The following is a 26636-nucleotide window of genomic DNA, read 5'->3' on the forward strand; positions in this document are numbered from 1 at the left end:
ACTTTTAAAATTTTTATATATTATAATATTTTTTTGAAACTTTTTTAAGTTTTAATTTGATCAAATAAAAAAACCGGATCAAACCGAATCAAAGTTTTAAACTTGGACGCTTTCCTACTCATTCGTTGTTAGAAGCATATTAATCTTATATATACTGGTTCTGAACCATTGTCTAAAACTTTTATAGCTGATGTGGAATATTGTACATAGTTTTTTTATTTCCATAAATTTTAAAATTTTACTTTTTCTAAAAATTTCTAGAAATTTTAAAAATGTTAATGAATGACATGTCAAATCCTAATCAGTCGTTTAAAAAATATCTTAATACAGAAAGTTTTGGAAATTTTAAAAATATTAATTAGTGACATGTTGAATTCTGATTGGATGTTTTAAATCCTAGATGAACAGTCTTAAGAGCTTATTTTTATCTTTTATTTAGTATAATTTCTATATTTTTATCTTTTTCTAGTACGGCAAAAGATTCATAATTTTTTTGTGTTATCGATTGGAAAATAAACTAAAAATAGAAAAGAGATAATTAAATTAATCGTTACATACATGATACATCCACTAGAGCAGCTTTTGGTGTGGTACAGAATAATCCCACGTGGAAGAGAGGTCATCATGTAGTTGCCGAGTGGGCTCATGGTTTAGTACGACTATATAATATCAAAATCTAATTTGTCCCCAAGTTGAAGTGACTTGAAAATTATGAAGAAAAGTATAAAAAAAACCCTTGTTGTAATCTTCTTACACATATAAAGTATTAATTCTAAATTAATTAGTTAATCTACTAGATAATTGATAATATCTTATTCATGGACTGATTTATTAACCAAATGAATTTATGACATAATGAGATAGTAGAAGGATACAAGTGTTTGGTTCCTTTCCAATGTGGAAGTTTGTCACACGCACATGAGAGAGAAAGAGAAAGAGAGAGTTCCTATCAACTTTGACATTTTATTGTAACAAAGCAACGCAAAGCAAACATAATAAGTGGCACGACACAAATTTAGTGAAATTGAATGACACGTGGTCGTCAGAAAGAGAAGATATGAAATTGGCAATCGCTTGTTGTGTGACCAAAAATAAAATAACAAAAGAAGAACAAAAAGAAGAACAAAAAGAAGAAGAGGCTACAACACGTCTTGTTTCCTTTTTTTTTGTTTTTTTTCTTTCTGATTTTGTTTGTTTTATACTTTCTCTAGTTGTGGAATCAGGTTTTGGTGACATTTTTTCATGGACGTAGGGAGAAAACTCTTTATAATAGGTAAAAACTAATATTCAAATTCTGATATAGTAGTTCACATGACATTCCATAAATTTTGACTAGAGTCAAAAATTACAAAAACAATTTTTAAAATAAATATGTCTACAAAAAATTACATTACATTTTTATAATACTTTTGTATTGAAATTATTTCAAAAAAAAAATAATCGAAAAATTAAGAAATTCGGGCTATAATTCTTTATATATTTAATAAAAGATGTGTGTTTTAGTTTAGTAGTGCTACATTTCTATTTCATTGTGTCGACCATGTTTTAATATATATTTCATAAAAAATCATGATATTTTGAAGAAAAAATCTATTATATTTTAAAATATAATTCACACAATAACACCAATTCCACCAAACTCTCTACTCACGATTTAATCTGAGCCAATACATTATTATGAGTATATATATATATATGTATAATATTTCCAAGTAATACTATTATTCAGTATTTATTACATCGGTTAAGTTCTTACTACAATGATACCAGTACACCATCCTCATAAAACTGCCTATTTGCGATTAAATTTTAGTTAATCCGATTATGTAAAATAGCATGAATAACATGATATATATTCATTTTCCAATAAATAATATTAATAAGTATAAATCCGTTACAAATTTTTTTAAACAAAAATAATTTACACAATAATATTATTTTTACTATTTTTTAATTTTAATATAATTTAAACTACTTGCGTTACTTCGAAATGCTATAAATAACATGATACATTTTTTCCAAAAATTGAAATATTTGAAAGTAATACATTCTTCTGATAACTCCGTATCTTTTACCACACCAACAAAAAAATTCTAATCTTACACCAAAGATAAATATGTTAAATTTCTAGTCTATACACAATCATTTACCAAATTAAGTTGGTTAAATCTACTATATCCGTTACGACTATTTATAGATATCAAATATTCTCTCTCGAAAACTCCTCATCTCTTACCACAAAAACAAAAAATCTTACACCAAAATAACTATGTTACGTACCTATATGTAAAAAAAAGGGGAAATTGGAAAAAAGACATTTTTTTTTTCAAAAAATGTCCATTTGTACTTTTATCTTTTAAATTTGTTGAAATAGGTTTTTTATTAATAAAAATTCAGTTTTACCCCTACTTTTTAAAACCAAACTAAATACAAAAATACAGTAAATAATAATTAACAAAATTAAAAAAAAAATTGATGGAAACCTCTAATCGATTTAGAGGTTTATACACCCTATAGAATGAAAACTCGAAAACCCTTTTACACTTAGCTTTCACTTTTACCAAATCGTAAACAAAAGAAAGTGACATCGACGGCGGCTTTGACGGACGGTAAATTACTGCTGCTTGTTCTTCCGAGTAATCGACAACGGTGAGTTATTTTTTTCATCCTTTTCTCATCTGGGTGAAGTTTCGTCCTTAAATTTGTGCCCTTCCTGATTTGGTTTCATCTTATTAATGCGATTCATGGTTTTTTTTGCTCCCATGGTTTTTTTGCTCCCATCGCTCATTGTCGTTTGCTTCTCTTCACATCATTTGAAATTCGGCTTGATATTACAATGTAAATCACTCTAGATTTTTCATTTTGCATAGATTTGGAAGTTGCATGTAGATTTTGTTAATTGCTTTTGAATTCCTATTACTAAATTGAGCTATCAATGATGAGAGTAAAAACAAGGCTTTTCTTTGTTCATCTTCATCTAATTGTTTCATAGTTTTTCAATTTTGTTAGATTTAAAAGTTGGTTTGACCGCTTATGAACTGTTCTTGGTTTCATGTTTGGTTTGATAGTTATTTGATAGTAATATGTTTTATGTTTCATGTTTGGCTTGTCTTGGTTCATCTTCATATAATTGTTTCATAGTTTTTCAATTTTGTTAGATTTAAAAGTTGGTTTGATCGCTTATGAACTGTTCTTGGTTTCATTTGTGGTTTGATAGTTATTTGATAGTAATAGGTTTGATAGCTTGAGTTTGTGGTCGCTAAGTTTTATATTAAATTGTCAATTTTGTTAGATTTAAAAGTTGGTTTGATCGCTTATAAACTGTTCTTGGTTTCATGTTTGGTTTGATAGTTATTTGATATTAATATGTTTTATGTTTCACATGTTAGGTGTACATGATTAATATTAGCTTGTTGAACATGGATGGCAAAGATGGATCAAGCGGACTGATATCAGGTACTTTTATAAAAAATTTTATTTGTTTTTTCCCTGTTGAGAGCTTTTTCTGCTATTTCTAACAACTCTTAATGTTTGTGTTTGATTTAATTTTTCTTAATCTATTGTTTAGGCGTTGGAAAGGAGTACCCTAAATGCCTTTTCAAATATGGTGATGAATCACAAGTGAAGCAGATAAACAATAGCTGCAGAATGTCTATCATGACAAGAATCAAGGATGCTTTGCCAACCGAGTATGAGAAAGTGAAGAGTGATCCTGTGTTTGCTAATGTGTTTGCTATCTACGAGAATGGGTTAGGATACTCTGCGCGTTTGATACACATCATTATGTCTCGGCAGTTGATCACAGATAAGAAACATGAGCTTTGGTTTGTGTTTGGAAGGAAGCCAATGAGATTTTCGATGCAAGAATATTATGCAGTCACTGGACTCAAATGCAATGATGATTTCAGCTTAGATTTGAAATCTTGGAATGAAGACAGTTGGAAGAAGGACAAAGGTTTTTGGGCTAGATTATTGAAGAGAGATGGGGAGATTACCATTAAGAGACTGATGGATGTGCACCTAGTAGAAGCTCCCAAGTGGGAACCTGAAGACAAGCTAAGATTTGTATATGTGTGTCCTTAAGGACGAGAAGAAAAAGATCCCTCTCTCATACATCAAGTTGGTGATGGATCTTGATAAGTTGAGAGCTTATCCTTGGGGTTTACATTCTTTTGACTACCTTGTGACCTCGATCATGGACACAAGAAAGGAGTTGAAGAAGACCAACAGTTATATCCTTAATGGCTTCTCCTTTGCACTTCAAGTATGGTTATGGAAGCAATTCCAGTGATTGGAGAATTGTTGGGAGAAAAGATCAACAAGGAAGTCACAAACGGTGCTAGATGTTCTAACTGGAAGGGAGCTGCAAAAGTGTCTTATCAAGACATTATCATCATAGAGCAATCGTTTGGACCAAAGGTTAGTAATTTATTTTCTCTATTCTTCTTTAATTGTCATGGTCTGAATATGGTTCTGTTTTTTTATTATTGCTCAACCAAAATTTTTGTTAATGTATTTTTGGTAGGATATCGTTTATCCATACATCTCGAGGTCAGGAAATTTTGACATAATCGATGATATAGAGTTTTTTAGACCTGATGAGATCAATGATGTGGGAGTCAAAAACGTAAACGATTTGGTGCGATCTAGTTACGATTTTAGAGAACATGAGTGGGGTCATGTTAAAACTAATGATGTTGAAGAAGAGAAGATATAGGAGGTTGTAAATGAAGATGATCCTGTTGAAAAGGAAAGTGATGGAGACAATCAATTGTCTGGGTTGGAGAGTAGCGAGAAGAAGCAAGATGTAAATGTGGGAGCATCAAGCACGAAGAAGAGAAATACGAAGCAGATTGATCATGGTGCAGAAAGTCGAAAAATGCAACTCCAATGTCAGCGAGCCGCAACGTCGGGCACTCATGGTTTTGATGAAGAAATGAAGTCATTCATTAAAGGTATGTTTGAAGCTTCTTTCAAGCCTTTTAAGGAAAAAATAGGCCAGCGATTGAAGAAGATGGAGGAGGATGTATCAGAAGTGAAGGAGATACTATCGACTCTAGCATCAACTTCGACACAAGCCACACCACCATCCTTTAAACCAAAAGATGTGGTAAGTCAATAAATAATTTATATGCTTTGGTGTTGTATATGTAATGATTTTGTCAAACTTATTGATTCTTATTTTTGACATAGGGGAAATCACCATCCGTTCAACCAAAGAGTTTGGTACGTAAAAAGTAACTTGGTAAAACTTGTTTTCGATTTAATGTTTTGGAAATCGGCTATGTTTTTTTGTTTTTTTTTAAACATTCGGCTATGTAAGTTATTTGAAAATATTCGGCTAATTGGAAACTTATGTATTGTAATTGTCTTGGTGAACTTATGTATTGTATTGTAAACATTAAACTTTGTTTGGATGTATTTGTTTGTAAACATTAAACTTTGTTTGATCTTTTCATTGACAGGAAGACAACTTTGTTTTCGATGATTTGTTCACCAAATCGGGTGCCATAGATCTTAATATCGAGAGTCAAGATTTATTGAGCACTCAAGATTTCTTAGAGAAAACATTAGGACATCTTTCGCAAAAACTATGTGTACCCGAAGTTGAACCTACAATAGATGCGGGAAAGTATGACGACGATGCTGATTTGGTGTTCGTATCCGATGCTAGATGGAATGCTTTGGAAGCATGGCAAAGGAATCTTGGGTACGTCTTCTAATTTTTATTCTAAGCATCAATTTTATAATTGTCCAGATTTTAAAAATTTTAGCTTACAAATTACTATTTTTTTAACAATCACGAGCAACTTAAGTTGGGTCCATCGGTAATTAATTTTGAATCACTTGATCGTGTCATTTCTCACAACAAGTGGCTGCACAATCAAGTAAGTATAAACTTTATTTTTCTCAATACTTAAATTGTTCATTATTTTACCATGGTTAAATTTAAATTTAACTTTTATTTGTTTTCAAGGACATGGATGTGATGATGTATTTATTCCGGGAGAAAACATCTTTAGGGCAAATGAAGTCAGACCGGGTGGGTTTCATGAATTGCATGTTCAGTGAGAGAATCAAAGTGGAATACACCAAGTACTTGAAAACAAAGCGTCAGCACAAATGGGATAGTAGACTTCTCGATTATGCTAATGGTGAGTTTCCTTCTCACGGAAAGACAAGTAAACAATGGGGTACATATGTTGACAGGATATACGCTCCGATTTTCGTCAACGGCAACCACTTGATTTCTGTTTGCGTTAACTTTGTCTTAAGAACTGTTGAAGTCTTCTACTGTGCTGGACACATGAATAGAAGGTATGTCGAGTGTTTCGCAACCTGCATCCCAAGGGAGTTTGATGGCGTGTCTGCAAGGGAGTTTGCCCATTGGAACTTCCCACATGTACATGTCCTTCTCTCCAAGTCAACCACAAAGTCTATCCCATGCGCTTTAACCTGTATTATGTTTCTTCCAATCGGATAATTTTTAAAGTATTTACCTTTCACTATTCTTCTTGAAATCTTTTTCTCCACCTTAACAGTTAAAGGATCTTTCTGCTTGGCACTTAATTCTCTTCGCTCAAAAAACCAGCATGTTAATATCTCTCTGATGCTGTCTAATAAAGGGATTACTGGATACTCTCTAGGTGATCTCAAAGCTGAATTGATCGACTCTGCAGTATTGTTTGTGTTCAAGTCATATCTGTATCCAGGGAAATGGCATCGAGCCCATTTTTTAACCTCAGCATCCTCTAGGTACTCTCCAATCGCAGGACTGATGTTGCAAATTTCTCCAAAATGTTTTTCAAACTCAGCAACTCTATAAGCTTTAGACGCTCTTGAAACCAAATCAGCCACACCCCTTCCCTTGTGATATGTAATAACATTACCAATCAAGTGGTGGATGCAAATACCATGAGTAGACAATGGATAGATTTTTTTCAAGTGATTTGCTAATTGACACATGCCTATCTGATATAAAAGATAAATCTTTATCATCTCCAATAACAACCTTTAGTTGCTCAAAAAACCACTCCTATAAAGAATCATTCTCAGAATCAGCAATTCCAAATGCTATTGAATACAAATTAGAGTTCCCATCTACGGCTGTAGCAACTAGTAGAACTCCTTTGTATTCGTTCTTCAGAAATGTTCCATCAATCACAATAACTTTCCTCATTCCCTTGTAAAATCCTCTTATTGACTGACCAAAAGAAATAAACAGATACTTGAATCTACTGTCGCAATCAACTTCATAATTTGTAAATGTACCCAGATTCGCTTCTTGTATCATGTACAAGTATTTTGGTATTTTACCATAACTCTTCTCAGGATTTCCTCTAACTTCGTTCACTGCATACTTGCGAGACTCCCATGCCTGAGAGTAAGTTAAATCACAACCATACTCTGTACGAATAATATTAATGATATCATTCGGTTTAGGCCCTTCCAATACACCCTCATAATTCTGCATAATGAGATGTCCAATTGTTTTAGCTGAAGGTGTCCTACAAAATTTCTTCTTCTTTGAAGGAGCACAAGTATGGTCCCTCACAAACTTGTTGATCTTGAAATACGTAGACCCATTTAAACACTCAGCATGAAGACTCCATTTGCAAACATCCTCTATGCAGCGTATACATCAGAATACTGTATCAGATTTTGTAACCCTGTAGTCACAGTTGTACCTCATAGCATACAACTCCATTGTTGTTTGTAACACTTCTTTGCTTTTGAAATATTGACCCTTCCTTACGATCACACCTTTGTACGACGTTCCAACACCATAACCGGCGTTCTCGTCAGATGTTTTTTTTCCCTAAAACATCCCTCCGTTTGGCATCATCAGTATCCACAAATAAAGCTAGGTTTTCATTTGGTCTACCATCGCCATCTTCAACAATTGAAATCCCTGGTACTTTATTCAAATCCAGTATGACTTTGCTCCCAACATCCTCAACACCACCTTTGAATGTCACACACAAATTTACTGTTTTCTTCTTTTTATAGTATGAAAGAAAATTTGTGACCTGACTATTATTCATCGTAACGACAGGAGGACAATCAGCAGTGAAATCCGTGGGTAAAAAACTTAGCTCCATATCAACCATACTAGGCTCTTTTCCATAGGCTTCTGAAACCATAATCTTCAATTCTTCATGTGTAGTACTCGATTCCAAAGTTAGTAATCTTCCACGATTTTCTTCATCAATAATAAGTCTCCACTCATGATTGTCAAACAATCTCCACACACCACTCTTAACATAGATGTGCATTGCCATGGCTCAAAAATGGTGAAAAGAAATGGGAGAAAATGATTTTACACACCATAAACTAGTGCACTAAACGATTAGAGTTGTTTTAAAAATTTCTAAAATCATTAGACAACTTTTTTTAAATTTGGTAGAACACAATCTTAACAAATAATTACGATCTGACCTAATTATTAGATAAATATTGAGTTTTCTATTCTAAATATTCACTTTCTTTATTTAGCAATCACTAAAAGTTTCAGAGTATACAATCTACTTTTTGGTAGTAGATGTCAACTAATTTTCTCAGAGATAGAGTAAAAAGAATAAAACATATTCTAACGATTTAGAGCATAGAGTAAACCGTAGGAAGATTATACTAAAATTTTTAGAACATAGAGTAAACCGTAGAATACAAATTATGAATTTAGTAGAATTCAGAATTTCGGGCCCCTAAACTATTTAGAACATAAACTATTCCTGAATTTAGTATAACATGTATAAAATGGTAGAACACATCATCTTAAATTTTCAGAACAGCAGAAAACGTTTTCTAAATTTTTTATATCAAATTTTATCCATAAAAAAAACAACTTATACATTTTTTTTTTGTGAAAAAAATTATATTACCTATATTATTATATATCTACTTATTTTCCTATATTTCACATTTTAAAACTTGTTAAATTTAGATTTTTCAATTTTTATGGGTATTTTAGGTAAAAAAGACCATTTTCAAAAAAAGTTGTAGATGGACAAATTTTTTTTAGTGATCCTTTATTTCCAATTTTCCTTCAAAAAAATAACAATATTTACCAAAAGAAGTTTTGACCAACTTCATTTTGCTAATGTCATCCAAATATTTTGGACATCATCTACCAAACCAAATAGATACTTATGCTTAAACTTTCCACATTATTATAAGATAACAGTACATATTTTTCCATCTAAATCAATTAATTTAAGGGGCACTGTATTTGGACCTGGGATATTAAAAGCTCACTTTTCTAGAAAAAAAATATATCAAAACAAATATTGACTTGACCTTTCACAAAAATTAAAAAAAAAAACAATAAAACAAGAGAATCGATGATGAGAAGATTAGAAAAAGGACAACAAACAGATAAGCTAAAAGAAAAGAACAAAAACACTTATTAATTAGTCGGGAAATTTATGAGATAAGCATTTAATTCCAAGAGTATTGTCTGATTCGGACTTTCTGTCCGTGCTTCTGAAATTAGCATTTGTTGGATACCTGAAATTACATCGCTAACCCTCACAACTCGAAAGGAAAAAACTTTTTTTTTGCCTTTAATTTTTTTTTTCCCCCTTATTCTAGTCTTCGTTAAACCTTTCGCCTCTTGCCGACATTGATGACGATTCACCATCAATGTTTATCTAAAATCTGCAGAAACATTCATGACGGATAAATTTTTTTTATCTCCCCCCGTTGTAGTCAGATCTGCTGTCTTGTTTCGGTATTTACCTCAACTGCCTCTTACACAAATAGGCTTCATTCAATTTCAACATCTTTCACTTCAGCCTGGAAAATTTACGACTCCTCTCTTCCAAGAACTTGAAATTTCTCTGCTATTCTCAGTCTTCAAAGGGTTATATAAAGGTCGCACCTCAGACTGTGTTTGTAGTTCTACCAATCGGTAGGTCTGAAGAACTTTCGATTCGAAGGGTTAGGCATGTCCCCTTCTCGATAAGTTCATATTTTTCAAGTTCAATGTTATCTTTAAACTTATATGAGATTCTTATCCATCTTAACCACCTTAATCCTTCTTCCGTAGGTTCAATTGTTAGCTATGTCTGCCTCTACTAACCAACATACTACTTCACTATCAGCAGGTAAAAAATTTGAAATAGATTAGTAATTGTACTTCGATTACTTGCATAATTGTATATGTCTCTTGTACAATAGCCACATATAGTTAGTACTTATCACCTGTTTCCTTAGTAGACCCATCGACTCTATCCTTCCTCTCGTTCGAGAGCTCTGCTCTGTGTTATTTCTTTTGCTATTACTTTACCTGAAGTTGTAGGCTAAATTGATGTGGTGGATATCTTGTTCGGTCGATTCAGTTTAGGTTCTATTGTTTTTCTACCCTTCCAACTCTCCCTCATTGTTCCGTGCTTCTGTTGCCTCACCTATAGTTAGTCTATAAGGGTTTCCTGTTACATGTCCTATTCTTCTGCTGTTACTCGTCCTCTATTAGATTCCTCCCTGGGGTTCCCTTTCTTACAATCCTTAGGGTTTATTTTTAATCTTCTGCTGTTACTCTTCCTCTCTTACATTTCTCCCTTGGGTTCCCTGTCTTACAATCCTTAGGGTTTTTTTTAATATTCTGTTGTTACTCTTCCTCTATCACGTTTCTCCCTGGGGTTCCCTTTCTTATAATCCTTAGGGTTTATTTTTAATCTTCTGCTGTTACTTCCTCTGTTACATTTCTCCTTGGGTTCCCTGTCTTACAATCTTTAGGGTTTATTTTTAATCTTCTATTGTTACTCTTCCTCTATCACATGTCTCCCTGGGGTTCCCTTTCTTACAATCCTTAGGGTTTATTTTTAATCTTCTGTTGTTATTGTTGTTATTGTTGTTATTAGTTGATAAAGAGTCTCTTATTAGTTGTTATTGTTGTTATTCTCCCTTGGTGGCCCTGTCTTATTAATCTTCTGTTGTTATTGTTGACAAAGTGTCTCTTATTAGTTGTTATTGTTGTTATTCTCCCTTGGGTTCCCTGTCTTACCCTCCTTAGGGTTTATTTTTAATCTTCTGTTGTTACTCTTCCTCTGTTACATTTCTCCCTTGGGTTCCCTGTCTTACAATCCTTAGGGTTTATTTTTAATCTTCTTTATGTGTTTTAATCTTCTTAAGGTTTATTTTTAATCTTATGTGTTTTAATCTTCTTAGGGTTTATTTTTAATCTTCTTTTAAGCGTTCTTTATGTGTTTCCTTCTATTCCCCCAAGGTGACGTTCCTGAACGGATTTTCGCTGTTAATTGCTACCCTTCACATGTTGTTCGTATCAACTCCTACTCAAGACCTCGGTACCTCATTGACATCCTGCATATTCTCGCTGGGTTGCCTGAGCTAGATATGTTGTTGGCATCTCCTCTTGGGGCTCTTTTCTCCTTGCCTGTTCGGTTTTGCTCACTATCTGGTCAACTAGTCCACCAGCTCTTATGTAGACAGCTTTATACTCCTAACAGTGACGAAATTTGGTTTGTTTATGGCGGCCAACCTTTGCAGTTCTCCTTGATTGAGTTTGAGCAATTGACTGGGCTTTCATGTGCACCTTTTCCACCACCTGAAGACCTACTCCCTCTAACCACACATGCTGATGGATGTGCTCCATATTGGTATAAACTTATAGGGCGTGACCTTGGCTCCACTACTGTTGATGATCTTCTAACCCTGTTGAAGGCTGAACCAAACATGCCGGCTTGGCGGAAGTTTAGAGTTGCATTAGTTGTTATTGTTGAAGGCATTCTGCTTTGCCGCACGCAGCCTGTCAAACCTTCATTGGAAGTTGTTGAGATGGTTAAAGATATTCAATTCTTTCTTCACTATCCGTGGGGACGTCATTCATTCAAACGCCTATTTAGGATGGTCACGATTGGAGAGTACATCCCAGATAAAGCGTCGCTTATTAAAAAACTCAAACAATCATCCTTGGCTGTTCATGGGTTTCCTCTTCCAATTCAGTTACTAGCATTTAAATCCATCCCCGCGCTGCTCAACTTTCTTCCTAATAGTCAAGACAGGTCAACGTTTCTTGACCAAGGTATTACATATCTCCCCAAATGCAAGTCCTACCATACCTCCAACATATTGTCAACTGAGCATGATCCATCGGTAAGCGATCTCCCTGCCTCCTACTCAGCTTTGTAATTGTAGTTTACTTTCTTACACATCTACCTATCATATATTGCAGTTGCAGGTTTTATTCCCTTGGTCACCAGGTTCTGAATTCGAATCTACTGCTGGAGGTGATCCCAAAAGGCACCTCTTAGAATCACTTGTCTCATCTAGATATAAGTTTAGGCCAGAGTTTGGATTTGGAGGCGATTCATCTCTACCAACTCTTAACGTCCTCCCAATCCGGAAAAAAAAAATTCGTCACTTGGTGAGTTCATCTTCAGAGGTTGATTCCACACGTCATACCAGAAAGCACTGTAAAATGTCTCACGTCTTTGAGTGTGCGAAGCATGTTGATGGTATTGTAACGCTAAAGTTGACAGCTTTTAAGCAGTCTTTACTGGCTGATTTGGGTGAACTCCTATTTAAATCCAAATCAAATGAAAAAGATGAAGAGGTATGTGCGAAGGGAAACTCTTCCTCAGAGGTTGGATCAGATACTAATGTCGCCTTATCGCGTTTCACGCCTTCTGATTGTGCTTCGCTGCATGGACAGCACGCTTATCCTACTGCAGAAACGTCTGACGCATACTCCGATAAGTCCTTATGCTTCGCATCTTCCACCACACATGTGCTCTCTCTAACCTATATAACCTTATCAATGCTTCTGCCTATTTTATAACTAACCCTCATACGAAGCTATTGGTTAACGTAGGTACCTCTTGTTGTCCCTTGCTTATGCAGGAAGCTGAAGAAAATAGATTTTTGTTAGTTGATCGTCCCCATGATCCACTTCTTTATCTCTCCCGTATTGATGCCCTTGAAGGTCAGACCTCTTCACCCCAGGAACCTAACGCCTCCGAAGCTCTTTTTCATGTCTCCTCCCAGTTGAAGCCTAATGAGACTTCTTGCCTTGCGATTGTTCCTCTTCTTCAATTACCTCTTTCTTCTACCGGGATTTCACCTCATCCACAGCAAACTCGGGTGTCGATGTCAGACCAAGCAATATCCAGCTAATAACAATGGTGCAGATCATAACGTCAGCAGCAGGAATGTTTCTTCTCAACTTAATTCCACCAGACGTGTACCGTCTTCATGACAAACTCTCCTGTCTGACACCCCATTTGGTCAGACCAGAATATGGTACACACCTCCATGTAGAGCAAGTCTCTATCGAGCCCGGCTAACCGGCATCGCATTCCTCAGAAACAACTCCGCTTATCATTACTGCCTCTTTTACTCATTAAGTCCCCTTCGACGTTAGTTTGCAGGAATTATAAATTAATTTTATGGTAATTGTCTCCAATTCCTTACAACTGTTTGCTGTTGTAATTTCGCACTCGATAAAACATTCAATGCAGATGGAAATCTCATATCTACTAAAACGCTTAGCCTTGAATTCTATCCCCACTAAAGTCATCTCTAACACATCTCTTACTGAAACCCTTTGCCATTTAGTCAAACATATAGGACAACAGATACCTGCAATACTATCTATGCCAACTCAGATACAAGTCTACTACGCTTCTTGTTCTGTATCTCATCATACACACCTTAGTACCCGACTTTAATGCATTTGTTTACCACCATAAATACTCACTTTATGTACATCACCTCTAACTCTTCAATCTCTCTCTCTCTACTGAAACATTTTGTTTCCTCAAATGGATAAACTTGATATTCATGTCGCACTTGACATTGCCTCTCGAGTTGGTCGTTCTACATTTGCTGATCTCTCAGGTATGCTTTCTACATCAAAGTTTTACTCCGGTCTTGCTTCCCATCCTAGCGTTCTACATACAATTTCACTGCAATTCCTCTTCGAAAATCCAAATCTTATCAACCTCACTTCCCCTTACCGTCCTTTCTTCTCTCGTTGTCTACAAGCAAATAATCCAACAGCTTCTTATCTTGAGAGTTTGAAACTTGCGACCAAACATGGACATGCGGAGACAGCTCTGCAACTCTTACAAAGCATACCTGCAGCTCACCCCCATGCTTCCTTTACAATATCGCTCCTCCAAATTTGCCTTGGGTTTTATGAAGATGCCATTTACAATTCTAATTTACTTGTAGCATCTGTTGGTTCTTTTGAAGCTGCTGATGAAATTGGCAGTACTGTTTTTCGTCAAATCATGAAGATTGGTCCAAGAAAGGTTCGGTCTCATGCAAACACTTGGAGATATGACCATATTCCGAAGTGTGGTCCATGCTCACTTTCCAACCGTTGTCCAGATTGTTTTTTGTACTGGTTTTCAGTTATGTATCTTCTATTATGTTAGGCTTTATCGTCTATTTCCCATGTAATTTCGGTTTTATGCCAATGTTTATGTCCACTTTAGCCTACTTTATATCTAACGTCTCCCTCTAGGGAGCTCTACTTATTATCTCTCGGTTATGGCCTTTAATACGCACTCACCTATTAAATATCCTCTATAATTTCCCACTTGCTTCTCCTGTTGCACCAACAACATAATTACATGGTTGAGTTTACAGCGCTTGGTAGGTGCTATAGTTAATGGTTTACTCTGACTCACTAAAAAGTGTTCCCGATATTTCAACCAAATTCAAACTCCTTCACAGAGTGTCTAAAACACAACAATCAGACTACAAACTATTTCAATGGACTCCATTCCTCATGTTTTGCTGGTAGATATAGTGAGACGGGTTTCCCAGGATGGTTTTCGTGAGTTGGGACCTTTGCTCGCATCTGGTCCTGAATTCAATAGGATTGCCCTTGATCCTACTGTTTTGCATGATGTTGACATTGACGAGTTCATTTTTGTAAGCCCTCTTGCGAATCAAGGTTCTATTTACCGTCCATTCTTACTGCGCTGCTTGGCTGCTGGGAACCAGAGTGCCGCGTATGTCGAAGGATTGCGACTTGCTGCCCAAGCCGGACCTTCTGACGCCTCTATTAATCTCCTCAGGTCCTCAGCTTCCAAAAACATATACGCTCACTTTGCTCTAGGGACGTTCCTCATATGTTATGGGTCCTTTGACACTGGTATGGAAGTAATTTTCTCATTCTTATCTTTGGTTCGATCAGTAGAGGAGGCAGTTGGCATTGCCGAAATGGTTGTCACCCAAATAACAGAGATGGGCACACCAAATGCTGGTTTCTATGAGCCTTTTATGCGTTTTCCTACTCTCCCACACTGTTACCTTAACAACTTCTCTGTCCTCCACCTCTGTCCCAAGTGTTTTGCTTTCAAGTACGCAGCTCGATTTCTCGAATTGTGTTAACTCCAGCTTAGTCTCTCTTTAGTAGGTTCAGTCTTCTCTATTTTCATGTACGCAGCTCGCTTTATATTTTCTATTAACTCAAACTTACTCTCTCTTTAGTAGCTTAAGTCTTCTCTATTTTCATGTACTCGCTAATCTCTGTCGCAGAAACTATATTTTGTTTTCATCTGCAGTCGAATATGTACTCTAATTGTGTTAACTCAAACTGAGTCTCTCTTTAGTAGATTTAGTCTTCTCTATTTTCATGTACGCAGTTCGCTTTCCTGAATTCTGTTAACTCGAACTTAGTCTCTCTTTAGTAGCTTAAGTCTTCTCTACTTTCATGTACTGTCAAATCTCTGTCGCATAAAATATATTGTGTTTTCATCTGCAGTCGAATATGTAATCTTATATGTACCGCTTCCCATTTATGCACCAGACGCTTTCTCATATATATATATATATATGTCTAATATCCATACAAATACCATCAAAGGTTCAACCAACAATTTGAACCATACACATAAATAGTCAGTCTTTCAAGTAATAAGCTATGATCCAAAAAACCATTACAACACCTTCTCATATCCACCTCCACTTGTTACTGACATTGCTCTGCAGTACTTCATCCACATTACAAATGCAGAGTCTGAAGGCTCGAAAAAAAAAACATTCCTCTTCAATGCGACTGCAGCTTCCCTCCATAGACCCCAAAAAGGTCTACCAGTTCAATTACCAATACTTCCTCTTCATTCATCATGCATCGACTAACATTACTACTTGCATCTGGTGCCCAAAAAACAGTCCGCCGATACCTGAAAACAGAACAGACACTCAGTTTCTCTGTTTACTTTCAAACTATTGTTATTCTCAATGTGAAAGTAATTTGAGCCTGTCTCTAACTGAAGTACCCACCAAACACAAATATAACATCCAATACCTTATCCTAGGAAGTTTTTACAAGTAGCTCGGTTATGGCCTGCTTGTCCACATGTTGAACACTTATGGGGGGCTATTTTTTTTTTTATTGCCCTGCAACCATCAAAATCAGTATACACTCTAAAATACAAATTTACACGGGATGAAGGATTAAGTTTGGTCATTACCGGATGTTCTCCAGTAGAAGGAATCCTTCTCTTCCTTCTTTGTCCTGGACCTGGTGGGTTAGTCGGAGGGTTGAACTCATTCTCCACAACTGCTACAGGGACTTCTTCATCGCCATGATTAGGGACAGGGTATATTAGCGCCTCATAAGTAGCTCCGAAAACAGGGACACGATACATTTCTCCTACAAGTGAAGGAATGTAAACACCATTTATCCTCGCTGCAGCCAACGCATGGCAACAAGGTAAAAGAAGCTTTTGAAACCCAATACAAGAACAACTTTTCTTCTCAAGATCGACAAAGTATGTCTTGCCCTCTGTTTCACTGACTTGGTAAGCCCAATCTGAGACTGCTATAACTGCCAAACCTGCGGATGCTACATGGTTGCGCAGCATAAACTTATTCACATTAGGTGTTATTGGCTCAGGAAGGGTAGCCAATTTTTTTGCCTTTGCTCGTCTGATGCAGAACCACTGCATCAGCTTGGTCCTAATAGACTCAACCATAGTGACTATTGGGAGCTCAACCATCTTTGCTATAGCACTATTCAGAGCTTCAGCGATATTACTACTCATTATATTATACCTCTTAGCGGGGCAGTGAGCTTGAGTCCAATGTCCAAGTGGTATTTCATTCAAGTACTCTGCACACCGGCTGCTTCTATTAGCTATTTCCAGTGACGACTCGTTGAAATCACCAACATTGAAGGCACGAGCTGCTTTGCCAACTAATGGAGATAACCCTTTACCAGCAAAGTGTCTCACGTTTCGCTCTATGTGTACTGCACAAGCCCCATGAAAAGCCTGTGGGTAAACCTCACCAATTCCAGCATAGATAGCGCGGTGCCTATCAGATACGATTACCAAGTCTTGAGCATCTGGAACAATTAAACACAGCTGTCTGAAAAACCACGTCCAAGCAGGGTTCCCTTGCTCAAGCAAATACATATATGTTGCCAACAACTTGTAACTTTCTGCATCACTTCCTCTACTGTGCGTAACTGCAATTTCTTTGCCATACCACGCCTTCATGTAAGTGACAGAGACATTCAGCTCTGCCAGAACAAGGTGTGGGATCTCATTCGCCCTAGGGCCTGGACGACCGTTTGCGTACTTGCCGTGCAACACAGAAGCAATAACCTTTGAAGATGCTAGCTTTGCATACTGTGATCTTGATGTAATTGTGCAACTATGGGTCAACGTAGCAGTCCGAACCTCAAAATTCTTTGAGAACTTCGACACAGAATGACCAAACACTCTCCATCTGCAATGCGGATCAACACAAACAAATATAAGCCTCTCCGGGTCAGATCTTGTTTGCCGAAAATAGAAAAGTCGTTTGATAGCATATATCGACACCGTATTCTACATATCGTCTTTGTCTTTAAACAGTCGACCTATATAGGTTGCATCTTCTTAAGCTGATACAGGTCCACAACCATCAGTGTTCGTCAAATCAATGACATCATCAAACACCGGCTCTGCGTCTTCAGTTGGCAAAGTCTAATCAAAGTTAATGTCATCTTCCAATGTGTTGCGAGAGATTGGTTGATGTCTTGCCGTAGTTACAAATGAGATCACCTGATCGCCAACATCTGCTCTGCCCCCGTCTGGTTCTTGAGCCATCGCGTCCTGAGGTTGTGCTACCAATGACGGACCACCTTCTTCCATAACAGATCGCCCAAACTCTGGAACGGTTGGAGTGTTAACAACATCATTCCAAAAGAGGGAATCCAAATCTTCCGCAGCTTCAGAGGAAGAAGCTGTTAGGCCATCTGTGAAACATTCATCACTGGCAGGATCATTGACGGCTTCAACATCAGGGATAATGAAGTTGTCAGAGTGAGGCAAAAGTTGATGTGGTGTTTCAGGCACAATTTGATCTGGTGATTGAGGAACAACTGCTTTCCCCTTTTCTCTGGCTAGTTGCTCTGCCTGCTCTTGAAGCAGTTGTACCTCATACAGAACCCGTTCATCCTCAGAATTGCAGGTATATTCCTCCTTCGTCTGGTCTTTGATGTTATCTGCCAGTGAAGGTGTCGCCGCATCTGCAAGTCTTATTATGCCACCAATATCTGTTCCTGGCCACTTTTCTGCACCTCTATCCGCCACCAACCTCTCGCAACCAGTACTTCCTTCTCCAAACTCTCTGGCACACTCATCCACTCGACAACTATCCCTCCCGCCATTGGAAAATTGCCCATCACCTAAGTCGATGCCTTTCCCTTTGTCAATACTATCATTAAACAACATCCGCCTGACACCAGGTCGATTAGTCCCTTCATTGGTCTGTGCACCACTAGAGTCAACGCTATACATCCTTATGCACTCGTGTGCTTCCTGAACATACTCTGGAGATACACCAATCTGTCTATCATTCTCTCGACCATTGTTCGTATGTCGAATCCTTACGCTCCTGCTACCACTTATGTCCTCCTGAAAAGCTTCCAAAGATAGCAACAAATTTAAGTGAATGGCTCCTCTCCGAACATTGAGAAAGTTTCTGACGCCCATGGTAGTGGTAATAATAACTGGAGGCCTGCTGTTTATGGAGAAGATCGAAAGTGCACATGGAAGCCAGTAACTCAATTTTGCCGTCAGACTCATGTGTTGCAGCTCAAACTCATGATTTACATGTGAAACCAGTTCTTCATAACTCATGGACAAACGCATACTGATGAGCCTTGCATAGCATTCCTTCGCAATAACAAAAGCCCATACTCCAGAGTCCGAGAATTCCCAAGTACCTGCAATCACAACGACTGCAACTTCTTCCACCTACAGAAAGAGCATCAATGAAATGCGGTCAACAAAGCAGTCATGACAATGTCGCCATAATATAGAGAGAACATTGTATGAACAGACTACGAAGGACAGGATCGATGCAGTCACCGCTAAGCATCAATGACAACAAAACATAGACAAAACAGAACCCACAAATGTTGATTGTAAGGTTAAAGTGAGGACATCTGATGTGACCGCCGGACGCGGTCTCGGTACGATCGCGGTACGGACGCGGCTTGGACTTACGGCCAACTTTCAGTCGGTGAAGCTTTCACGGCCGAGGTTCTGGGCTTCGGTTCTAGGGAAGAATCAAACGATGGAAACGGAGTTTGAAGGAATTCAAACGAGCCGTTCGGGAGATACTTCAGGAAGCCACGAACGGTTCAGTCGGTCAGTACGGATGCGGGATGAGCGGGTGGACGTCTTTGAGGGAAACGATAGCGGAATGATTTGAGATGATTCGAGGGGACTCGAGATAGATGAAAGAGGACAGATGGAAACGTAGTGAGGGGAAAATACGGATGGATCGATTGACGACACAAGAGGTTTGGCTCTCCTCTTGATACGGTCGCTAACAAGGGCGAACCCGGTTCGCGTCTTGTTAGGGTTTTCTCAAGGTTCAATCCCGGATTGAAGAAAGAGAAGAGTGAGACAAGTTTCAAGAATCTCTCTTGAGAAAAGTTTTATTTTCATACAAGTCTAAGGAGGAACAAGGGCTTAAGAAGAGTTTAAATAGCTAGGTCTAGGTAGGAGCTTAAGGACACGCGGATTCATCTTGATCCGCACATCGTCCTTTTGACGTGTCCCCTTTACAAAGAGAACACATCGCCACCTTTTGACTAACACGCTTAGCCACAAACACTCTCCAACGTTCATAAACATAGGATCAAAAGAGAATATTCTCAAGTTCAAAATTAAACCAAAAATAAGAGGGAAAGAGAGATAACCGCCTTGGCCTTGCGCGTGAAGCAACTTAGCCTTAGGCGTTTTGCGTTTAGCTCCATGCCTCGTTAAAACCTCCTCCGGTAAACCCATTGGGACAAACCCGGAGTGAGGAAAAAGAGTACACTTCCTCGCTTAACGACTTGACCGTCTTCACTCTTGGGTAAGAGTGAAGACTAAGCGGACTGAGCCTTCGGAGTCTTCGTTGGGTGGCTGGTGTCGGACGTAGGTTCGGACAAATAGGTTGAGCCGCTGTTTGGCCGCCTTTGCTGAGCTCTTGGAACGTGTGGTGGCTCCGGGAAGGATCGTTGGAGCCTTGGCCACGTCTGAAGAGGTTGCCCTGGTCGCGTCCGATGCGTCTTGGTCAGGCGTCTCGGTCGCGTCCGGTGTGTCTTGGTCTTCTTGGCTGAGGTCGCGTCCTGCGATCACATCAACATCTCTCTTGGTTTACAAACTAGACAGGCCTAACAACATGGCATATAGCACCAAACTGCTGTGTAAAGCAACCTACGATCAAAAAAGCCTAAGGTAATGCTATATTATGAGCAAACGTTCACGACCAACAACTCACAGCAAACCTTCAATAACTCACAACAACTCACAACTCACAGCAAACCTTCTACATCGGACAAATTATAGAAACACAGAAATACAAGGATAGTAGTTGTTATTTACCTCATCGCTCATCTCTGTCTTTCTCTTGCACAAGGTAAGTTTATGAAATTTACCCAGATCTTTTAATTTTTGCGGTTTGTTTTTTTAATTTTTCCCCAAATGTCCACAGAAAGACAAACCCTCATATATATCCTTGGGGATTAGAACCTTTAACCTAATCAACTGTTGTAGCAAGCCACATCGTCAATTCCCAGCCATAGAAAAACAACTACTCGTCACCCCATCGCGTCGACTCTACAATTCTCTCATTTGAAGGCAAGCAAATCCCGCGCATCGACAAGAAGGGTAAATCCGACATTTCGCACCAAAAAAAAACCTAAATTTAGAAGTACGGACAAAAAGCTCAATTATGAAAGTTTTGCTGAGACAAAGGCCATATGACAAACGCCCCTTAATTAGTCTGATTACTTTTTCTCCCGTCCGATTCAAAATTAATTTTGATCATTAACTTTAATTTTATCCGAATTAAAACGAAAACATTAATTCGCTCGACGAAAATTAAAATTATATTTTTCAGAAGGAACAAAAAAAAAACTTATGAACAAAGAAAAAAAAAATTCATCATTGCATTTTGCAATTAAATTATTGATCATCATCATCATCATCTTCTTCCTCAATCAGATCTGAAAGTGCAAAACAACTCCGAGACATGTAAGCTCTGTTCTTGAAAGATCCTTTCCTCGCAACAACCTTCTTCACTTTACCTCCTTGTTCATCATCATCACTCGATGATTTATTATTCTCATCAAACCCAGATTCCAGATCTTCCTCATCATCATCATCTTCATCTTCGTTAACTGGTAACAGAGGCATAGATTTAGGGTTTTGCCAAGAATAAAACGATTTCCTTGCTAATTTATTACAGATCTGTAATCTTCTTCTTTTATTCAACGGATTCTCTTGTTTAGCTACTTCTTTCACACTACTACTCCCGATCTCTCCTAAATTCCCAAATGATTTTGATTTCCCTTTGTAATGATTCGATAACCCTCTCCTGCAAGTTACACAACCCACAAATCAAGAACCCTAAAAAAAAAAAGATACGATTTTTAAGAAAACAGAGGAATGAATGAAAGAAGTTTACTTTGAGGGGAGAGAATCTTCAAGAGAGCTCATAGAAGCTAACCCACGAAGCCCTAGTTCATTAGAAGAAACGTCATCGTTTTCGCTTTGTTCATCATCGTCGTCTTCGCTATCTCCAGGTGTTCCGATTGATGAACTATCAGATGAGTAATCAGCGGTTTGTCCTGACCAGATTCCACTTCCTGGACGGCTTAGAGGACCAGATTCTTCTTCGTTTGCTGTCTCGAAAGAGGATGAAGAAGACGAAGCTTTCTCCCTCGTCGTCGTCGTCGCCGCCGGTAGATCGGTTCCGTATTGAGAGACTTCGATGGAGAACGTTGGTTTAGCCATCAACTCCATCAAACCGTACTTTTGTTCAGATCAACAAAAATCAGACAGAGTTGGTCGGAATCTATACACGGTGTTTTGTGTTTCTTTTACTTTTTTTGTCTGAAGTTTCTGTCTCATCAAATCTATAAAGATCAGAGAATAGTAGAAATCGCCATAGCAGGGACAATAAGAGAGAAGAAGAGAGAGAGAGAGAGAGAGAGAAGGGATAAGGTTTTTTTTTTTCTTTAAAAATAAAATTAAAATTGAAAGAAGAAGACGATAAGGACGATATAATTGGATAAAATATATATCCTCTTGGCTTTTGGGAAAATTTGATTTATATATAGTATGATAGTATTTGTGTATGAGTATGCGTGATTTTGGTAAACTAAACAACTGTAAAATTAAGGCTTTTTCTAGTTTTTGCTTCTCACCTCTGTATTTTTGATATTTTTTATTTGACAAGATTAAAAATAGGAAAAAATTTGTATCAAAATGGAAAGTATCTTTTTAGGGTTGTAAAAATAGATACAAAAATATTTAACTTAGCCGAACTATAAATATACACTATTGATAAAATCAATATTCAAAACTACTATACGTGTGGAGTATTTTTTTAAACGTGTAAGTAAAGTAAGTAAATAAGATATACGTAAATACTTTTTTTTACCATTGTTTAATTATAGTTTTTTTTACAGTCTTTCAGAAAATATTTGAATGTTACGTATTCTTTGATATTTTTAATCCTATATTATATATATATATATATACTAGATTAGGATCCGCCTGATATGCGAATTTAGAGTTTTTTAAATAAATTTAATAAATAATATAAAATAAATATTTTTAGTAAGTAAAAACTATCTATAAAAATAAATTGATACACGAAGTTGTCCAATGTGATATTTAGTGTAAATAGTGCGACTATGTGGTTGAGACTATTAATCATGTTTTCTTTGAATGTTCTCGCTTTTATGAAGTTTGGGAATTATCTCTGACTCTGATCTCATCAGAAGGTTTTCCATATGAGTTAGTGTACTCGAATTTGGATTTTGTTTTCTCGAGGGGTGCCTCTCAATAGGGTAATCCTGATCAACTTCTTCAATTACCATAAAATTTATGGGCAATCTCGAAAGCCATAAATTAAAAAGTTTTTCAAGATTAGAGATCGAGGAGAATGATATAATTGCTCAGGCTTTGAGCGATAAGTTAGCTTGGGAAGATGCGCTCTCTTTTACGGCGGTCATACCAGCTCCATCTTCGTCTTCGGATGTTCAAGTTTCTTCACCTGGTTGTCCGATTAATGGTTCTTGGAAAGCAACCAATGTGCATTCAGGATTGGTTGGTGGTGTTGCGTTGGTGAGGAGCGAACCTTGTTTTTGGGGGGCAAGTGTCTAAGACGGAGCCCCTCCTCCCTACATTTGGAGTTAGAAGCGTTGTTGTCGGTCATGGAGCGCATACGTGCTGCAGGGATCGCTTGTCAACATTTCGAGACTGATTGTGTTGAGTTACTCACTATTGTGCAGTCCCTGAAAATTGGCCGTCCTTCTCCAACCTACTCGATGATTTTAACTCGCTGGAGTCCTTCCCACTATTCTATATCTCTTGGATCCTCCGTGCATCAAATACGAATGCAGATTGTCTTGTCTGTGCTTCGCGTTCTCTTATCTCTGAAGTTTCTTTTGTAAACCCCTTCCCTCCAGCTTGGATAACTAACCAAAGAATTTCTTTTTAATTTATTGTTTCGTTGAAAAAAAGTTAATAGATACACTTTTAGTTAAAGAAAATAGCTGTGGATGAGTTCAAAGTTATTAAAATAAAATTAAATTTAACAAATAATATATATTTAATTCTTTTCATAAGTAAAAACTATGTATAAAAATAAAGAGATAAACTTTTAGTTGTAGAAAATAGTTATTTTTTGTTTTCTGTAATACACTAATGTATATCCATTTACAAATCTACTACATACATTACCACTAAAAATGTATTTATACACATAAATATATTTTACTGTTAAAATATACTCTTTAGTCTTTACTACTACCAACAAATTATCTTTACGAACACATTATATAGCCTATTATATGTCTCTTCATTTTAACATTTTTATAGTTAAAAAACGCATATGTTAATATTACATACTCCTATCTTATATATTACAATAGCAGTTTTTTTGAAAAAATTATTTGATTGGTGAAAAAAAATATATGAGAGGATCTATATATATATTTTTTCACTTCAACCATCTTTTTCTTTATGTAAAGGTGAGTATCTACATTTTTTAGAAACAGTAACTAATTGTACATTTTCACAACCATTTTTTTATCTTATATAAAAAGTAATCATTTTGCTTGTAAAATTAGCAACTTAAAATTAAAATAAATAAACTATATTATAATTTTGAATTTTATGATATATATTTATATATAATTTCCTTACAATGATCTTTTTAAATTCTAAAGCTGTTTAAATTTTATAGTTTTCTTATAAATTGCCTTTTAATATTTTTAAAACTGTTAATAGTTTTATTTTACATTTGGAAGTTTACAAATGTTTTTTTTTTTTTAAAAGATTTTAAATAAAATTAGGTTTTGTTTTTTCTATTTGACTTTTATATAAAACCTTTTTATGATAGGTGTTGAATTTTTACATTTTTATTTTTAAAATTTTAATAAATTTAGAATTGACATGTGTCACATCTGAATGATACAATTGACACGTGTCACGATCTTGTTAATGAGTAACTTTGAAAATTATATTTTCTTTTCTCTATTTGATTTTTATATAAAACTTTTTATGGTAGGTTTTGAATTTTTACATTTTAATTTTTTTTAATTTTCATAAATTTAGAATTGACATGTGTCAACATCTGAATAATACAGTTGACACATATCACGATCTTGTTAATGAGTAATTTTGACATCAAACTTTATATAATAAAATATATATATATATATATATATATATAAATCGAGTTACATGTTAATTTTTTTTATAAAACAATATCATAGCTTAAAAAAGAAGTTTGCCTAAGTAAATTCCATAAACTTGTGAACATCCATTTTTCTTGTATGAAGGCAAAATTTATTCACAAACAATTTTATAATATATCAAATGCATCTTTAGCCAATGTGTTTTGGGCAATAATTGAAAAAAAATTAGTTAGAAGGTGGACAGAGCAAACACAGAACAAAAAAACAAAAATTATTTCGGACTAACTATATATCATAATGATAATCCATTACCGAATAATATGGATGAATGTAAATGATAAAGAAAGAAAAAGACGACAGTTAGTAGAGAGAGTTACTAGAGTAACTTGACTATCAAAGACTATCAATGTTTAGGATGAGAGGTTTCAGACTTGTTCATACTTTGCTTTATTTTGTTAACATCGTTTACTAGTCTTAATTGATACTTGGGATGCATATTTTACCACTGAATGCCGGTAAAAATTTCATCTCAAATAAAAGTTAAGGGATAAAAAAAATATAAAATAATTCTCTTTTGTCATCTTATTAGTGTATCTTGACATGATTGTAAACTGTAATCAAAGAATTTGACTGAATTGTTTAATATATTTGAACTTTTGGTAATTTTAAGATGAATTTTCTGTGACTTTGGCATAATCTAGCAAAATAATTAAAACTTTAATTAACAAATATTGACAAATAATTATGAATGTAAAAAGAATAACTAAAAAGTATCATAAAAATAGATAATAATTTAATGGTCTCATTGACTGTTATTTTAATAAAAAATTGTTAGAAATACCTTTTTGTATATACTATTTTCCAAAAATACTATTTTTGGCTATTTTCATTTTTATCTTTTTACACAATTACAATATGTTAAATTAACTAAATTTTTTTTTATATAGGTTTGGATTCTCTATTTTACATTTAGGTTATAGTTTTGAGGAGGTAGAGTTTAGTATTTGGAGTTTAGGATTTAGAATTTTAGTATTTTATATATGGAAAAGGATATCATTAAAAATGGACAACAAAAAAAATGGTATTTTTGCAAAATGGTATAGAAAAGGCCAGGTTTCCAAATGCCCATATTTTAATAAAGAAATACTAAAACCATATAAAATTAATTCTAATATAATAATATATTAGTTAGCAAAATTGAGTTATTCTTTCATATTTAATTTTTAACCTATTAAAAGAATGTAAACCAATTTATGAAAAGCTTTGTCAAAGCATTATTGAAATTAATAAAGATTTAATTGCGTTTGATTTTAATATAATGTTATAATCTGCTTAATAATGAAGTTAACATTGATTGTTAGAATTGGTATTGACTAGTATTGTTTATAAGAGTCTAGAGTGACAAAAAGTGTGGACAATCCAAGTGCAATTTCAATATCGTTTTTGAGTTTATTTGATGTTA

At 35.7% G+C, this 26636-nt stretch overlaps 2 protein-coding genes and 2 pseudogenes across 3 annotated transcripts; 2 read left to right on the forward strand and 2 right to left on the reverse strand.

Moving 5' to 3' along the window:
* The first annotated feature begins 3395 nt into the window (after window positions 1-3395).
* LOC147918911 (uncharacterized) lies at window positions 3396-5292 on the forward strand (annotated as a pseudogene). Its single transcript, XR_015592255.1, has 5 exons — window positions 3396-3456; window positions 3569-4023; window positions 4085-4419; window positions 4526-5110; window positions 5194-5292. The product of XR_015592255.1 is annotated as an uncharacterized LOC147918911 (transcript).
* A 4292-nt stretch (window positions 5293-9584) lies between these two features.
* LOC147918912 (uncharacterized) lies at window positions 9585-13494 on the forward strand. Its single transcript, XM_087503524.1, has 3 exons — window positions 9585-10106; window positions 11228-12114; window positions 12194-13494. The coding sequence occupies exons 1-3, from the start codon at window positions 10064-10066 to the stop codon at window positions 12797-12799; spliced, it is 1536 nt and encodes a 511-aa protein (XP_087359650.1). The 5' UTR covers window positions 9585-10063; the 3' UTR covers window positions 12800-13494.
* A 2789-nt stretch (window positions 13495-16283) lies between these two features.
* On the reverse strand, window positions 16284-20851 carry LOC147918913 (uncharacterized; annotated as a pseudogene).
* A 478-nt stretch (window positions 20852-21329) lies between these two features.
* LOC104770959 (stress response NST1-like protein) lies at window positions 21330-22554 on the reverse strand. The gene is made up of 2 exons (XM_010495435.3): window positions 21931-22554; window positions 21330-21840 (listed from the first exon to the last, which is right to left on the reverse strand). Exons 1-2 carry the CDS (start codon window positions 22266-22268, stop codon window positions 21429-21431), a joined length of 750 nt encoding a protein of 249 aa, XP_010493737.1. The 5' UTR covers window positions 22269-22554; the 3' UTR covers window positions 21330-21428.
* Window positions 22555-26636: the final 4082 nt, after the last annotated feature.

Source organism: Camelina sativa, chromosome 20 (assembly GCF_030686135.1).
Source record: "Camelina sativa cultivar CO46 ecotype springtype chromosome 20, ASM3068613v1".
Taxonomy (NCBI): domain Eukaryota; kingdom Viridiplantae; phylum Streptophyta; class Magnoliopsida; order Brassicales; family Brassicaceae; genus Camelina; species Camelina sativa.

Excerpts from the sequence above, each read along its gene's own strand:
- LOC104770959 (XM_010495435.3), bottom strand. The coding sequence starts at position 22,268 with ATGGAGTTGATGGCTAAACCAACGTTCTCCATCGAAGTCTCTCAATAC. Across the intron at positions 21,841-21,930 it reads GAAGATTCTCTCCCCTCAAA|GAGAGGGTTATCGAATCATT; the intron begins GTAAACTTCTTT and ends TGTAACTTGCAG.
- LOC147918912 (XM_087503524.1), top strand. The coding sequence starts at position 10,064 with ATGTCTGCCTCTACTAACCAACATACTACTTCACTATCAGCAG. Across the intron at positions 10,107-11,227 it reads TACTACTTCACTATCAGCAG|GTGACGTTCCTGAACGGATT; the intron begins GTAAAAAATTTG and ends TATTCCCCCAAG. Across the intron at positions 12,115-12,193 it reads CAACTGAGCATGATCCATCG|TTGCAGGTTTTATTCCCTTG; the intron begins GTAAGCGATCTC and ends CATATATTGCAG.